This window comes from Vombatus ursinus, unplaced genomic scaffold, assembly GCF_900497805.2.
Source record: "Vombatus ursinus unplaced genomic scaffold, bare-nosed wombat genome assembly UNPS02007284.1, whole genome shotgun sequence".
NCBI lineage: Eukaryota > Metazoa > Chordata > Mammalia > Diprotodontia > Vombatidae > Vombatus > Vombatus ursinus.
Genome location: NW_020947062.1, coordinates 15,840,800 through 15,859,008, shown reverse-complemented (window position 1 = coordinate 15,859,008; position 18,209 = coordinate 15,840,800). Strand labels below are relative to the sequence as shown.

The 18,209-nt window shown below is 36.3% G+C and overlaps 1 protein-coding gene across 6 annotated transcripts in view; it reads right to left on the bottom strand.

Moving 5' to 3' along the window:
• The window catches only part of AFF4 (AF4/FMR2 family member 4), a 107,316-nt gene that overhangs the window by 30,908 nt on the left and 58,199 nt on the right, over positions 1-18,209 (bottom strand). For 5 of the 6 annotated variants that reach the window (XM_027848996.1, XM_027848995.1, XM_027848994.1 and 2 more), the window contains 12 exons: positions 16,864-16,918; positions 15,508-15,545; positions 14,995-15,157; positions 13,329-14,246; positions 12,320-12,408; positions 10,724-10,735; positions 9,384-9,618; positions 3,747-3,841; positions 2,544-2,607; positions 2,290-2,426; positions 1,955-2,026; positions 910-1,003 (listed from right to left, as the gene is read on the bottom strand). In XM_027848996.1, coding sequence (XP_027704797.1) covers positions 910-1,003; positions 1,955-2,026; positions 2,290-2,426; positions 2,544-2,607; positions 3,747-3,841; positions 9,384-9,618; positions 10,724-10,735; positions 12,320-12,408; positions 13,329-14,246; positions 14,995-15,157; positions 15,508-15,545; positions 16,864-16,918 — 1,972 coding nt within the window. The remainder of the gene's footprint in view (positions 1-909; positions 1,004-1,954; positions 2,027-2,289; positions 2,427-2,543; positions 2,608-3,746; positions 3,842-9,383; positions 9,619-10,723; positions 10,736-12,319; positions 12,409-13,328; positions 14,247-14,994; positions 15,158-15,507; positions 15,546-16,863; positions 16,919-18,209) is intronic. The other variant, XM_027848993.1, reaches the window with a different exon arrangement.

The window sequence follows — 18,209 nt, the reverse complement described above, 5'->3', positions numbered from 1 at the left end:
ACACACACACACACACACACACACACACACACACACACACACACACAAAACCAAAAAACAAAAAAAAACAACAAAAAAACAAAAACACAATTTACTGGTCAATAAATCAACAAATATTGAATGTCTACTATGTATGAGCTTTGTACTCTCCAAAGCAAGCATAAAGCATGGTTTTTGCCCTCAAAAAGAGCTTATAATCTTTTTAGGGAGAGAAGACATATATGTACATAGCACAGGTGATAGAGACAATAAAGAAATATATGAGGACAAAAGAGGGAGACGTTACTGTGAGCTGGGGGGAGGTATGGAGTGGGATCTGAGAAATGGGTTTATGGAAGAGCTGTGCCTGGAAGGATTCAGAAAGGCAGAGAAGGGTATCTGAGGCAAAGGGAATGATATAAATAAAGGTACAGAGGTGGGAATGTACAGAGCTTGTTCATGGATAGTGGGTAGCCTTGCTGGAGAAAGCTCAAAAAAGGAAGGGTGGGGGTGGATTGTGGATGGTCCTAAATGCCAATAAAAGAAGTAGGAACAAAAAAGAGATATGTAAGGAAGAGCTGTTAAGAGACTTTCTAAAGTTCAATGAAAATAGACTTATATACTGAAATATTATTTATACATGGCTAAATAAAATGCCAAAGATAGCCAAAATGGGATTTCAAAAAGCAGTAAGCCAAAAACTGTCTTGTTGGAAGCCCTAAGTCCCAACAATCTTCAAAATGAACATTCACCATAGTCATTAACTACCTCCTCCTCCTCCTCAATCCCCCAATACTCAGATGCTTGTAATGCTCTCCTCTCCCAATACCTAGAAACATTATAAAGACATTTCTAAGGACAATGGAAGGAGGCCCTTTTGCAAAATTAGGTTTGAGAACTAAAATTTATATTTCTACCAGCTACATTTACCTTTAAATGTTCAGTTAATGTTTTTGAGTATTTCAAAGCATTCTCCTTCTTCAGCTTAAATAACCTCAGGTACAGTAAGGACTGGCATCGAAGGCTAAAAAAAGAGAAAGGAGAGAGAGAAGAAAGAGTTGTTTACAATGCCAGCACTGGACAATGAATAAAAAAAAGTTACCTTTCATTTTCTCCAAGTTTATTTGAAAGAAACTGTTATCACTAAGCTGACAATGACATTAGCTTTTCATAGGTAAAATGACTCAACTACTAATACTACAGAATAAGACAAAATTACTATCAATAAATATTTATTAAGAGTCTACCATGTGCCAAGCACTGTGCTAAATGCTGGGGATATAAAAGTATATAAAAAGAGGAAAAAGACAGTCCCTGCCCTCAAGGAGCTCACAATCTAATAGATTACTAAAGGAGTAATATGGTTACTCTTTAAGTATTCCAGAAAGCTAAATAAAAACTACAGTGAACAGTGTGTTATCATCAATATCATCAAGATCATCAGTCTGGGAGTAATCAGTTAAGCCCCTAATTCTGAAAGTGAATCTTTCTACCCCAAATACCCCAGAGAAGTATAATAAGTAGGTCCACTATACTGCCTTAGACATCAGATATATTTCAATTTTTATTCTCTTCTTATAAATGGGGTAAGATGCAACCAGGAAGAGAATGAATCAATGTGCACTATACTAGATCCCCAAGAAAAGACAGTATGAGAGATGAGGTTAAAAACCTAGATTATGGCACACCCTCTTGTATCCTACCAAGGCTTTTCTCAAAGCAAGATGAAGGGGTCTACCTGGTAGGGAGAAGACAACCTTCCTCCATAGTGCCTTGTAATTTGAAAGCAATATAGAAATCTATTTATTTTATATTTTTCTTAACATCTTGTGTCTTATAACACAGATCCCAAATTCATGTAATGCCAAACAGAACAAAACAAAAAAACACTAGAAGTAGGTGCATATTCAAGTTAGAAAGCATTTCTGTGTCTATCACAACCTGGTGCAAATGTGGCATTTTACAATCTACACACCAAAGAACTGCCAGTCTTTTATCTGCAGCTGTAGCATCTGGGGCCAAGTAATTCTTCAGCTTCATAGTGTACCTGTAACATTAAGTACACAGATCAATGACCTCAAAATATAATCAAAACCAAGTATTTTATTTTATCTAGTTACTCCTTTCCTCCCACCCTCCAACACAACAGAATCAAACTCATTCAAAGTAAAAAGGCCTAGGAAATCACTTAATTCAGAAGTCATTTAATTAGCTGCCCTGCAGCCAATCCATGATTAAATTTTGTTGTCAGCTGTATTCTTCACATCAGCATTACTGACCAAGCTGATGTAGACATCTCCATGTACTTACTTAATTAGCTCCACAGTCTCTGAATACATAAGGAATGGAGATTTGGATTCCTGAGCATTTTTCTCCAAAGCATTCCCACATTCAATGAAGGATACCACAGCATCAAGATAATAGACAGCTTTCTCAAACCTATCAGACTAAAGAGAAAGTAGTCATGAGAGAAAATGAAAGTTGTGGAGTACAGCAAAGGCGGCTAAAATCAAAGTAAAAATTGCCAGTTAATTCCAAAAAGCTACACATGAAGGGCAACATACCAATGCATCCGCATTGTGCTTTAGCTTTTTAGCTTCTTGTAAATAATGGTCTGCTGAATGACTCCTGTAACAGAAATGGAAACATTTTTCATAAGATCACATTCTAGTTCATCTCTGTAGTGGATCAATATTCAATTTATTCAATGTTCACAGTTACAGGAAATATAGTATATAATTGAAAGTGACTTTATTTAGCAAGCATACTCGTTGCAAGCAAAACTTAAATCAGACATAGTGTTGATTTTCATTATGCTTTCCTATTGCTCCTAGGATAAACTAAAAATGCCTAAATTTGGCATTTAAAACCCTTTGCAATTATAGCACCAGCCTCTATTTCCAAGCTCACTATATTACTCCCCTTCCATGCAATCTATATTATCTTTCAAATGGGTCTACTTGCAAACTCAGCATTCTATTTCTCACCTTCATATCTTTGTATAAGTTATTTTCTATGCTTGGAATGCATTCCATCCTCACATTTACTTCTTAGAATTCCTAGTTCTTTCAAGGTTCATCTCATGAGCCACATTCTATGGAATATTTTTGTAAAGTTCCTCGTTCTTAGTACTTTCTTCTTCCTCACATTATCGTGTACACACTTCTCTGTATGTTACATTTCTCCCAGTAAAATGTAAGCTTTGTGAGGCAAGTCACCATTTTTTGTTTTGTTTTTATATCTCAGCACCTAGCACAGTACCATGATCACCATATAGCCACTGAAAAATTGCTTGTTGGATCGGATTTAACCAAACAAATATACTGAAAATTTCAGAAAGCAAAATGAGACACCCAGGAAAATACTTCCCAGCAAACTTTCTAGTACAAAGTACTTAGTAACCTAATTTACTCCTGAGATTTAGTACAAATCAAGAGATAACTTTTTGAATACAGCTGTTATAAAAATCAGAATGGAACTATCTTCATGGCTAATCTCAGAAAAAGCCATTTGTTCTAGCTAGTATTCTGTTAGTAAGAATGGACATATAACTTGGAGTGCACTTTAACTCCTTGAAGTGGGCTTTGTACTCATAATATGTTGTCACAAGAGGGAATAAGTATGCATCTCCTTAAAAAGTTTTTTAACATTTTTACACATATAGTGTCAATGCCTTCTAATCATGACAAGACTTTCACATTTAAAATCCATCACTAGTTTAACAGCGGGAAGCTTTGTGTACACAGATACATTTCCATTTGTTTTACCTGTCATCAAAAGCAAGCTTTGCTCTACGTGTTTTAGAGCCATCTGGAATTTGTGTAGCTGGAGGATAGTTTGAAGAACTACTTGGAACCTTCTCCTGAAAAAAGGTAATTAGCAATTTGAAATAAACAGCTGCAAGTTAAAGAGTTAATAAGATATATAATCAATACAAAAATGATTTTCTACTTCAGGATACAAATTAATCAACTCCTTACCCTTTTGCAAGTCATTTCAATTGATGATGTTTTATAAACCACACTTTTCTATGATTTAAGAATTTCTCAAAATACTCAGAAAATTATTTTCCATTTTACATGAACACAGTTCATTTTATTCAATGTCAGCTAATGAAAACATAAAGACCACATGGACCTACTGTCAAAATCACATTAGAATTATTAGTAAATTATACGCTAAATCAATAAGCCAGAACGGACCAATCTGTGAGGCATTATTTTCTCGCATGGATTAGCAATATTAATTAGCAATTTAGCTATCTACTAGCTATCTATTTAGCTATCTATTAGCAAATTAGCAATCTGTTCACAACATCAAGTTCATTCTTTCATTTTTTCATTCATCCCCTAAATTATATGCCTATATGAAGTCTATTCACAGTACTAGGGGGGCATAAAGTTTAAACATGGTCCCTGCTTTCATGGAACTTACATTCCTAGGTGATGGAATAAAACACAAATATACATAATACTTAAGTACTTTAGAGAATGGCAAAATACTGTGAGAAGTCTGAAGGAGGAGGTTGTTACTGACAGGGGAGAGTGATGTAGGAGAAAGAGCACTGAATTTGGAGTTAGAAGGCATGGATTAAAATTCTGGCTATGTTACTGTATGATCATAGCCAAGTCATTTCATCTTGATGGACTTCAATTTTCATATCTGGAAAATGAGGAGAGTGGGCTAAAGTTCCTTCCAGTTCTAATGTATGATTTTATAAGGTGTCACTGTGTGGAGCTCTGAAGGACTTCAGCAGGAAGATGACATTTCAATAGGAAAAGGGGAAGGAAGACATATTAAGCATAATTAACAGTGTGGCCAGGTTTGGAGGCACACAACTGTAATTCTGCTCCTAAGGAGTCTGAGGCTGAAGGACTGCTTGAACTGTAGAGTTCTGAGCTACAGCCGCGTTAAAGTTTAAGTCTAGCAACAGTATGGTGAGCTCCTGGCAGGGGAGAGTCAGTAGGCTACCTAAGGAGGGGCAAAATGGTCCAGGTCAGGAAAATGGAGCTACTTAAAAGTTTCCATGCTGATCAGTATTGGGATTGGGATTGGGACTGTGAGTGGCTACTGCACCTCCAGCCTGGGAGAGATAGGGAGACCCAATCCCCAAAACAAAACAACAACAAAACAACCAAAGGCAGAAAGGAATATTATAAGAAATGTAGTGTGGCAGCACATTGTGGAGGTCCTTGTATTCCAGGAGAGCTTTTTTAGTAGACAAGAGGGAGCTACTAATGATTTCTGAGCAAAGGAATGACATGATCAGAGGTATGCTTAAGACAGACCATTCAGAGTATGGGTATGAGGAATGGATCAGGTGGGAAAAAATTAGAAGGTGGGGATGCCTGTCAAGAGGATTCTTAACAACAGTTCTGGCAGGTGATAAGAATCTATGTACCAGTGTAGTGACAGCACAAATAAAAAAACATGGGATTAATTCAAGAAATGTTATAGAACTGAAATGACTTAGAAACTGACCATGAGAGATGAAAGAGAGGAAGGTGTCATTGATAACAGGGTAGATGACAGTACCACAGAAAGGAACAAAAAGAAGTTTAGCAAGAAAGACAAGAAGTATCGTCTTGAAAATGGCAAATCTGAAGTGCCAATGGGACATCTAAGGGGAGATAATAGCATATCATAGGATAGGCAGTTGGAGATATGAGTCTGGAGCTGAGAAGAAAGGTTAGGACAAAAAAATCTAAGATTTGGAAGTCATCTGCATCAGAGGTGATACTTAGAGCTGGTATATTACATTATGCCTGCTACTTTCCCCCCTTAAAAACAAGTCAACTGCTTTCCAGTTTTCCTGGTTCTAAGTTATTTATGTTTTGGGGTTGGATCAACACATTCCACATTCTACAGTAGATTCAAAATGGCTATGTAACCTGAACATTATACCATAAAAAAATTACAAGAGAAGCAGATCATAGACCTTTTACAGCTATGAGTAGAGCCAAAACAAGGGATATAGCCAATTAAGGAATATGTATAAGATAATTTTGATTAAATTGAAAAGCTTTACATAAACAAAATTAATGCATCTAAAATAAGATAAAGGAAGCAGTAAACTGGAGGGAAAAATCTTGTTTTAATCAAATATTTTACCCTATATGCTACAAATCATTAATAAGAAAAATACAAATCAAAACAACCCTGAGGTTTTATATCATACCTAGCAAACTGGTAAAAATGAGACCAGTTAGTAAATCACGAAGGGGTTGTGAAAAGTGTCACATCACATTAATTTGTAGTTGTGACTGAATATAACCATTTTGGAAAGCAATTTCAAGTTACGCTAACAAAGCAGCTAAGATGTCCACATCCTCTGACCTAGAGATTCCATTGCTAGGCATATGTCCCCCATGCTTGTCACTGACAAAAAGATTTCACATATACCAAAATATTTATAATAGCATTTTTTGGAGGCAGCAAAGAATTATAAGCAAAGTAGATGCCCACTGATTGGGGAATTGGTAAACAAACTGTAGACCATGAATGTGTTAGAATAATACTGTCCCATAAGAAACAACAAGCATGTTGTAAACATCTACCACAAAACAATAAAAAATGAAGTCTTTCTATTTTCACTTTGCCCTCTGGTTCTAATAGATCCAGACTGTCTTCTTGAAATTTGACGTCTAGACTATTTTTTTGGTCATGGTTTCAGCTAGTCCAATGATTCAAAACTGTGTCTCTTTGATCTGTTTTCCAGGTCAGTTGCTTTTGTTGTGAGATACCTAATTTTTTTTTTTTTAGTCCTTTGGCTTTGTTTTAATATTTCTTGTTATCTCAAAGATTCATTTACTTCTAATTGGTCTGTTCTAATCTTTATGTTTTCTGTTGCTTGGGTCAGGCTTTATAACCTTATAGCTAAGCTGTTAATTCTTTTTCTAAATCTTTCCTCCATAGCTCTCATTTCTTTGGTCAATTCTTTCCTGTAGTGCTCTCATTTTATTTATAAAATAATTGTTAATTTTTTAAAAACATTCACTTCATTTCTTCCAGTAATGTTAGTTGATCTTGTGGCCAATCTTTGTTCTCTCTGCTGCCATTTTCTGTGTGTGTGACTTGGGCATCCCTGTCACCATAATAGCTCTTTAATGCCAGATTCTTTGTTTACTCATTTTTCCTGTCTTCCTTCCTAAATTTGGACTTCTCATTAAAGCTAGACTCTTACCATTTTTGAAGTGAATATTTGGACTATGCTTGGTCCTGTTTTATATTCTCTTGGGTCCTGCCTCTTTCTCAAATAATAAGTATTATGTTCTTCAAGGATCTCAGGACACCTTAAGATGCAAATGAGCTCAAAACAACCTGATAAATGGAGAAGTCTGCTTCCTGCCTTCCAGGTCTAAACTCTGCAAATTCCTGACCTGGATTTAGGTCTGAATGACACAATTATGGGCTTACCCTCCATTGAAGCTCTACTAGAGAGCTGCTGTACCCAACCACTGTCAACTACCTAGAAGGCTCTAAAGGTTCTGATTAACAGAACTGTAGGCTCCCCTTTGGTTTAAGCTCCCTGAACTTGTTATTCTGCTGCAGGCTTCAAAACAGGCTGGGCGCTGGATCTAAGACCCTATTCACTCCAGTTGAACTGTCACAGGCACACAGGGCTGCTCAGACCCATCCTTGGGTCACAACTGCTCTTTTCCCTAGACCACCAGCCCTAGCAACAGGTCCCTCCTCAGTATCCACTAACTAGAGGAGAACCCAGCTCTGAGGGATGAGTGACAGAACCACCAGTTCACACCTGTTCCTGCTCCAGGACAAGGTTCAGAACACTCTGTCCTGGATCTGGGACTTCCTCTTACCCGAGTATACCATACTGGCCAGCTCCATGCTGTGCCTTACTTGCTCAGCCCTGTCCCCAGACCTTTATACCTAACTCCCAACACATTTATCTGCCAGCCTAAGTTTCAACTGTATAGCTTGTCCAAAGTAGCATAAAACACAGCACAGTACATCTAATGATATCCTATGATACTAATTTGAAGGAAATTGCTACTACCTAATGGTTCTAGTTGCCTGAGGACTTTTCACTTCAAATTGCCAAGTAGACCAAAGTCCTAATATAACCAACACCCTGCCTATGCTGCCACCTACCCATTAACGTTCCATTCTCATCAGCTACATCTATCACTACAACTTCTGAATCTTTTATGTCTGCTCCTTCATTCTGAATTATCTACTGAGTTAGTAGTTAGTTAACTTAGCTATTACCTAATACAGCCCAGCTACATTTAAGACTTACATCTAAGCTGAGCATTCATAAATTAGTGTTTAATTCATTAACTCTGCTGCCTTACATGGAAATTCTTCCTATTTTCAAATCTTAACTAACTTAAGGAATCTAAACTCAATAACATTAACACCATGTTCCTGTATCCTAGAAGAGTAGTTCAATTCTACTTTTTCTATTCTGTCTTTAAGGAGTTTTCCTCAATTACCAAGATAGTTTGAAGAGAGATTCACACAAAAGGTTAAAATTTTTACCTAGGAAATTCAACCTTCAAAAAACTTCTTTTTCAAAATGTCCTGCTTACAAATTACATGAAAGCTTTGACTGGTATCTCTTTACATTTACATTATCTTGAACTGAATCAGTGCTGGCTCTGCTAAAAGTTTCATTGGCTCTAACAAAGCTGAATGACTAACTGGGTTCATTTTACATATGTCACCTTATTATTCAACTTGAAATCCAAAGCAATTCAATTCTCAAATCTCATACCAAAAATTCACTCTAAACAAGTGGTACCATTTGAATTAGAGTCAGTTTTTATCTAACAGACTAATTTTTATACTCAATTGTTGTTTTCAACCATAGAGGCTAATCTTAATTAACATGTAGTTAACCATTTACTAGGCTGTTTTCATAATCTCTCTTTTTTAAATGTTTTATTGATACCTTTTGTTTTGACATCGTAATTATCTCCTATCTTTCAAACAACCTCCAACCCCTCCCCTCAACCAAAACACACACACACACACACTCCCCTATAACAAAGAAAAACAGTTAAGCAAAATGAATAGACACAGGGTGAATCTGACAACACAGGCAACATTCAGATTCCTGCCTACTGAAACGTAATTCTCAGTTGTTATCACAACTGGAGTTTACTATCAAGATGATGGGCTTTGTTACTGATGTCCAGGGTCTATAAAGTATTTTTTTAAAATAAAGAACATTTTTCTTTTTTCTTTTTGGTGAGGCAATCAGGGTTAAGTGACTTGCCCAGGGTCACACAGCTAGTAAATAAAGAATATTTTAAACAAGATTTTTAAAATGCCAATCAGAAAAATCACAATGGAAAAGTTACATGTAAATCATAATTTAAAGCAATGAGCAAATAAATCTTCAAAGGGCTAACCCTTTGAGAAGGCCTCTAAATTCTTACCTTGGCTTCTTTGGAACCACTAAAAACTTTCCCTTCTGTCTTTTTCTGCTTGGAAGTGGAAGAACTATTTTTACCACTACTCTCCTTGTTGCTGCTATTGGTAGATTTTAGGGAAGATGACTGGCTGACTGTTCTTTTCCTGGATCCATGCTCAGTTTTTGGGTCTTTTAGGGGAATAGGCCCAGCAGGAGACGGCAATGGATCTTTCTCTTTCACAGCACTCTGTTTGGATGACCTGTCAAATCAAAGAAATGCAATTTAGTTCTCCAAATGGAGAAATGAATAAACAGAATAGAGAAGATGAGTATTTTTTTATCCCTTTGTTTTCAAGGAAAAGCAACCTTATTCTTAGCACTTAAATCAGGGTCTGATTTAAATGTGCATTCATGAAGTCACTAAAATTATACAAATAACAATGACCAAGCCTGGCTCCAAAGAACTGTCAAGAAAATGTTCCTCCTTTTGCAGAAGTGGAGGACTATGAGTGCTGAATATTTCATACACTGTCAGACACAGTCAATGTGTTGGTTCATTTTGCTGATTTTTTTCTCTTTTTTAAAGTTTTGTTATAAGAAATGGCTCAATGGGTCAGGGGAGGTATACATTCAGACAGAAAGATACAAAAACAAGCTATCAGTAAAAATAATTTTTTTAAAAGGCATATAACATAAATGATTTCTGCCTAATGAAAAAATGATGCTCATTGGTTATCAACAAACCTTTTTCTTCCCCCATTTTAAAAAAGTTTTATGGATGCCTTTTGCTTTTATACCAAAATCATTTCTGAATATACTGTTTTGTCTCCCTCCCTCCACCAACAGAATTCTTTCTTGTAACAAAGAAACAGTTAAGCAAAAATAATTAATGGACTGACTGCATCTGACAATGAAGGTATTATTCTGCCCTTGTAGCCCCCTGTTTCTTTGCCATAAGTGAGGAAGGGAGTTATGTATGTTTCATTATCTGTTTTTCAGATTCATTACTACTGGTTTTTCCAATTACTCAGCGTTTGGCTTCTTTTTAATAATTCTTTCATTTCAACTGCAGTCATGCCCGTGCATACTGTTCTGCTTATTTTTACTGTATGAGTTGATATAAATCTTCCTAAGTTTCTCTGAATTCCTCATGTTTGTAATTTCTTAATGTGCAAAATTTCACTACATTCCTATTACCAGAGGCAACTAGGTGACACAGTGGATGTGAGGCTGGGCCTGGAATCAGGAAGACCAGAGTTGAAATGTGGCCTTAAGCACTTAATTGCTTTATGATCCTAAGTTACACTTACCTGCTGTCTGCCTCAGTTTCCTCATCTGTAAATCAGGGATAGTAACACCACTTACCTCTCAGGGTTGCTGTGAGGATAAAATGAATTAATATTTGTAAAGTGCTTTGCAAACTTTAAAGTGTTACCTAAGTGCTAGCTATTATCATTCAGTTATATATGTTATCCAAGATATATAAGACCACAGATTCATTCTCCAATGAATGAGCACTCACTTTATTTCTAATTCTTTGATATCATTACAAGTGCTCCTAATGAGTATTTTCATAAATATATTGGACATTTTCATTTTTTATTTCCTAGGAGCATGGGCCTGGTAGGATTTCTGGTCCCAAGGGCCTGAATTCGAGGGACAGTTAGGTGGCACAGTGGACAGAGCACCAGCCCTGAAGTCAGGAGGACTTGAGTTCAAATTCGGCCTCAGACCAAACACTTGACACTTACTAGCTGTGTGACCCTGGACAAGTCACTTAACCCCAGTTGCCTTTAAAAAAAAAAAAAAATCCTCCTGCCAAGGGCCTGAATTCTTTAACTACCTTTTTTTTGCATAATTCCAAACTTGTTTTCCAGAATGCTTGAACCAATGCACATCTCCATGAATAGTGTATCAGGTGGGTTATTGGTCTTTCAAAAGCCCACCCTACGTCGTTTCAGTTGTGTGAGGTAAAAATTGAGTTAATCTGCATTTCTCTTATTATTGTTCACTTAAAGCACTTTTGCATGTGGTTCCTGATAGTCTGCAATTCTTTTAAGAAGACTTGAAATCCTGTAACCCAGTATTTATCTACTGGCAAACACAACCCTATGTATCTTGGATACAGACCTTTTTTTTTTTTTTGGAGGCAATCAGGGTTAAGTGATTTGCCCATGGTCACACAGCTAGTAAGTATCTAAGGATGGATTTGAACTCAGGTCCTCCTGATTCCAGGGATGGTAGAGACAGACCTTAAATAATATTTAATACAAGGAATTTTTGCAAAGATAACCCCATTCAAAGTTTCTTCTATTTTATCTGCATTTTGCATGCAAAAAGCTTTTTCACTTTCATGTAATCAAAAATTTTATTGGCTTTTATGATGACCTCTATCTGTTGTTTGATTAAGAATTGTCCCCACACTCACATCTGCGAAAGGTATCTCCCCCTTCCATTCTCCTTGAAATGTTATGTGGCTTTTTACATTTAGGTTACATATACATTTAGAACCAGTTTCTTCACTTTCCAATTATGAGTTTATAATCCAGGAAGAAAAGAACAGCATCTGCCTTTTATCTGTAGCTCTTATATAATGCTATTGTATTCTTTGTGCAGTCTATGAAATAGTTCTCCCACAATCCAGGAAAAAAAGAAATGACAGTATTTTTATCTACATTTACTTTTTCACTTTGCCAAAGGTCCTAGTATTAAAAAAAAAAAAAAAGTAAAATTGGTATCAAGATGACAACAGGAACTAAAGGTCTAGTTTCAAGTACAACACAGCAAGAATGATATTGCCTTGGAAATACACTGTGAAGAAACACTGTGTATCTCCCTTATGTTGTAATACTTATGAACTGCCTGAATCACATATTAGGCAGATTCTAATATCAGCAGTTGCACACAATGACAAATACTATATATTAATTACATCAATGTTCAACATTCACTGGGACTCACTCTCTACTGCTGGACGTCTTATGGCCTGATGAACTCTTCTCCTCAATCTTAGGTTTCTTGCTCTCAGAGGCTCGGTTATCATCATCATTCTAGATGAAACAAGAACATAAAATCTTCTGGGATTAAACTCACTCACACTCCCTTTGAGTTCAGTTTTCTAGTATCCCTGAAGTGGTTTATACTTAGAAGACATCAGCAAAAAACACAGAATAGATCCCCCAAATCATGAACTTGCTTGAGTCTTCCAAACACGGTTCTCTAGTCTGCTAAGCTGAGGCAGCTAGGTGGCACACTGGATAGAGTGCCAGAAGTCAGAAGAGTCACGTTCCTGAGTTCAAATCTTGCCTCTGACACTTACTAGGTGTGTGACCCTGGGCAAATCATTTAACACTGCCTCAGTTCCCTCATCTGTAAAATGAGCTGGAGAAGGAAATAGCAAACCACTCTACTATCTCTACCAAGAAAAACTCAAACGGGGTCATAAGAGTAAGACATGACTGAAAATGACTTTTCTAAGCCACTGTAGGAGCTTAGTGATGATGTATTTTCACTTCTGTGAACAAATTCTGGACATACAGCTGAAGGCTCTTCCTATGTTTTAAGTATGATATTACTGAGGAGACAGCAAAGTAGAAAGTTTAAGAAGTAGATGTATATACATAACTGAAAAAAGAATAGAGTCCAGTGAAAATTCATTTAATATTCACTGAGTACTTATAAGCAAAGAAGTCCTGGGAACACAAAAACATGTGCTTGCAACTAATAATAACTAATAATTCCATCTACTCTTCCTTTTTCTGTCTCTCCAAATATAGCACAGGCAGATATGAATGAACTTTCAGTGTAAGTGAATATCATGCCTGATACCAAAGTTTGGCTCTTGGAATCTCTCCCTATTGAAAGTCAGAGTTACTACTTGTAACATTGTAGGCATTAGCTCAGTCATTGATGGTGCATATTAGTTTGACTATCTGAGAATGAAAAAGCCTTTCTTGTAAGCTTTACAAACCTTATGTTTCCTCTTCCCCTTGGTGGAACCTTTATCTGAGACTTGTTTCTGGGGCTCTCTCGTGTGCTTTTCAGGCACATTTTTCTTTTCTACCTTGGGGGGCTCCATTTCTTTATAAGGCTTCCCTGGTATTCTTGACAAGAGATTCAGGTCAATCTTCACAATAAGAGGATACCTGTCATCAGGATCACTAAGTGGGGAAAGGAGTTCCTTCTCTTCCATAGGAGAGAACATTCTTTGCCGAAAAAAGCTGTCCTCCTCCTCGACTGAGGAGGGTTTAACAGGAGTTCTATTGCTCTCAGGATACTTAGGAGTTTGTGAAGAAGGGAAAAGGCCCTCACTTTCATCAGAATCAGACGATGAAGTATCTGTTTCTATGATTTCCCTAGATTTTTGTGAAGGTTTATTTGCTGACTTATACTTCTTTTTTTCTGTTGTAGATCTAGGGGAAGATTTGGGCTCCTTCTTTATATTGGGTTTTCTTGAGCCTTTTGTGGCTGCCTTGTGTCTGTTGGAGGGCATACTTGTTGTCATGTCTACAGGGGTTTCACTTTCTATTTTTAGGCCCCCTCGAGGCTCTTCTACACCTGCCTTCTCTGTTTTTTTGGGTTGTTTTTTTCCTACAGTTCTTCGCTGTGTAGTGTTATCACTCTGGGCTGGGGACTTTTGTCTCCCACGACCACTCTCTGATCCTTTTTGAATAGTTTTGGAATCACGTCCAGGAGTAGAAGAATTGGACTCCTTAGGTCCATTCTGCTCAACGTAGCCACTTCCTGGTCCTTGTTCCCGACCTTCCTTTTTATAGCCTTGAGAAGATGGGATATTACTATCTACAGAAGAAGCTGGTGACACTTTATGTGGATTCACTTTATTCAACCAATTATCAAGCTGCCATTTATTTGTTGGCGGTGGTTCAGGCTGAAAAAGAAAACAGTACATTATTTCTTTATTAAATTTATTTCTCCTCTATCTTCCTAAAGAGATTAGATATAAACACTCAATCCCACTAAGAAATAGTTGGCAGTTACAAGGAAAGACACTTACATACCCCGGGGTCTAATAATCCAGAACGTTGGATTAGAATTCTGGTAACTTTGGTGAAAAGCTGAATATTACATATTGGCTTCTAAGTGGCCAATATTCCAGTATTTTGGACTCCAAGTCCAAAAGCAATATTCTGAATACACAGAGTTAATATTTAACAGCCTCAAGTTATCCAATGATAACAGATGCACACACTGGATGATATTTCATCTGCATATTCAATAAACTTTAATAATAAAACTGTACCTACTCAGGTTTTCTTATTTCCTGCCCTAATATCACTGAGGTCTTTAAACTGATGTTACACAAAAATAAGCCTGAAGAAAAACTACTCTTTAAGTGATTTACAATATCACCTCAAAGCACCAAGGAGGTTTTACACAAAGCAAATTAGACCAGAAACAGAGGAAAAGTAATTAGCTGATTGATCTATAAAGTTCTCCTATTCCCCTCCCCATGCAGCTTCCCCAGTAAGTATGGTAGTTAAGTTCAGCTTAGATGGCCAAGAACGCACAAAGTATTTCTCTTTACACTCTTACATTCAGAATCACTTCTTCCAATTAACCCTAACTCTCAGTAGCCTAAGAAAATCACCTCAGAGCAGGGACTGCATTCACCCTACCTCAGGAGATGCACTCTGTGACGGCTCATTGGCTTCACTATCACTGGAACTACTTTCACTCTCCGAGTCAGATCCAGAGCTGCTTTCAGATCCACTATGGCTACTGGAGTCATCCCTGGAATTATCTGCTCCTTCGCTATTGTGGTGTGAAGGTTCAGAATTACTTTAAAAAAAAAAAGGTAAGATAAAATTTAAACTTTATCTCAATGAAGAAATGAATATGGCTGCTTTGTTAAACTAAATACAATTTCATTCTAGTCTGATCACTTCTAATCATTAACTATTTTGTACGGTGTTTTTGTAGTGTTTTGTTATATTAAATACTTTTGTGCAAACCTACCAAGATCCAAAACTACTTCATCATAACTTATTTCCTTATAACCAAAGGCTTCTGAAGCTATTTTACACACACACACAAAAAACACACTGCACACACTATACATATAAGCAATTACATAAGTATATATGTATTATCATATCACACTTTTACCCCAAACACATATCAATGCCTACCTTCCCGGTGTACTCCTTGGCACAGTTTTATCACAATCCTATAATTAAAGTACAATAAGTTCATGAATCACACTTACTATTCTACATACTAAATGTGATCAACATCCTAAACCATAACTAAATGCATTATCAATTTATCGTTGCAGTATTTCCCAAAACTTCTTTTCACTGAAGAATCTGTATCATAATTATCACCTTCCTGATTGGTACAGATTAAGTGTAGAAAAAGGCATTTTCAAAAAGTTATTTTAATATTTTAACTTATCTGTATGAATATTTTGCCATAAATGTAATAGTATATTTTTCATGCTGAGAATTATCACTTAAAGAGGACAGACTGGGTTCCACTGGCCCCAGGAGAAATAAAAACAGGCATATGCCAGTGAAGACTTGGGCTGTTTTAGCCTCTAAAAGAAATGATGAATTCTAGATTTAATAAGCATAAACTGCCATTTTTATTAGATCATAAAAGTGCTAACACCAACCCTTCAGGGTAGACTTGTCTCAATCTAAGAAAAAAAAAAGTTACAGTAACTCTTACCATATAGAAAACTTTAAGATAAGAGACCCAAATGTATTAATGAAGTAAAGGGAAGACCTAATTATCCTAAGCTCTCCATGTTTTGGGGAGTGGTGGTGAGAAGAATGGGGAAGGAATTCCAGAGGACATTTGTCCAATACTGCCATAACCCAAAGAATAAAAAAGCAGTTAAGTCTTCAGCCACAAAGCACCAAAGAGAAGCCACTATATTCCTTCCTAAAAATTCTTCTAATTGATACATTCTCACATATTATTTTTGAGTATTACAACAAACCAACCATTTTTTGTTTTAAGACAAGCTAATCTTGTCTGGTTGACAGACTGGAAATTCTGCAGTAAAGTAAAAACTTCTTTGAAAATAGGAATCTTTAAATGTTTTAACTTCAAAAAAAAAAAGGAATTTTTATTTTAACAATTAAGAATTAACTGTTGTGTAAATTCTTTTAGGGCACAGAATTTGTCTCTATATCTCAAGTGCCTAGCACAGCTGCCTGCCACATAGTAGGTCAAATAAGGTAATATTTGTAAAGCTCTTACCAGACAATGGTCATGGGAGACAAAAGTCCCTAGCACAAAGTGATAACGCTACACAGTCAAAAGTAAGAGCACTACACAATGCCAAGCATATAGTAGGCACTATATAAATGTTTACTTCCTGCTCGCCCCCCATAGTAAGTGCTTAAAAAATGCTTGTTAATTGATGTACAGAGTGCTATACAAACATCAAAGATTACTATTAGTACCACTTCTGCTACAGCAATCGACAAAGTCTATTATTTAGCTTTCTAATATTTGCAAAATCTTAAATTACCTACCTGTTCTCCATCGCTATCTTCACTGCTGCTAAGTTTTAAATCATCCTTTAACATACTAGAGGGAAAAATTGAAGACATTAGGATTTTTGAGAACACTCTATAATAGCTTGCCAAACATTTAATAGCTACCAATAATACTAGAAGCAATCGCTGATGAAACCAATGATTTAGGGAAGTCTTACTCTGGCTGGTTTGTTTCATATCTGGAGTAAAGAACTAAGGAAGAAGAAATAATTTTTTTTCTACAACTACTCATCTTAATATCAATGAAGTATCAGAGGAATTTTTTCCTATACATAAACAATATTTATAAATTCACAGACTTGGTATCTGAAGGGACTTTTAAGGTTATTTAATCCAATCATACCCACAAATGGCAAGAATCACACACAATTTCTTATTGGGAGTCTTTCCCAAAACTTACATATTAAAAAGAAAGCATGCAGAGAAAAACATCGAGTGTGATTTCTTTCCCCTCAAACTTCCACAGAGGTAGACATGTTCAATTATTTGTAAAAATCACAGTTCGATTTCACCAGTCAACATTCTAATTTATCTAATCCATTACAAAAAACAAGGGCCTTTGTCCTATATTGTAGATGAATTACGCATGATCCCTGACCCAGGGATGTGTGTTCAATTACTGGTAATTATTCTAAACTTCAATGTATCTCCTCAATATGGGTACTTCCTCTAACAGTACAGACCATATGTAATCCATCAAACAGCATCTCATTCTGTGTAATTTCTGTCCACACATTACAAGTACAGTATCAAGCACCCATCCCACCCTCCCCCACATACTAAGAGGTTTTCCTACAGGTCTTATTAACATTTAAAGGGTACCAAGTACAATGCTTTTACTTTCCATATGTTATTCCTTATTCCTGCTAAATGACCAGCCCTGCTCCTTTTCCGGTCAAAATTTTTTTTCCCTGGAAAATATCTTTTATGTTACTTACTAAGGACAAATCACTGTTGGTAAAATACGATAGTGATACCCATGATCTCCACTGCAATAATGATTTTTTGGTCACTACGGTGTTCTGTGAATTACAGCCATATAGTAATACTAGGGGACTGCTGGTGTTAAGAGATGGATGAGTCAAACAGCAGTTTGGAATGATTGAAAGTTCTGCAACACAGCCCATTTTCTTTCTTCCATTCAATTCTGAGCCTAGTTGATTGTCCATCTGTCCATCAGTGCTATAGAAGTGCTAGGTAGCTATTATTTGTTTTTTAAATAACAATTTATTTTTCCTCAATTACATGTAAACTACTATTTGTTAATAATAATAATTATTATTATTTCATTTTCCTGTATGGGTTATAAGGCAGCTATCTTT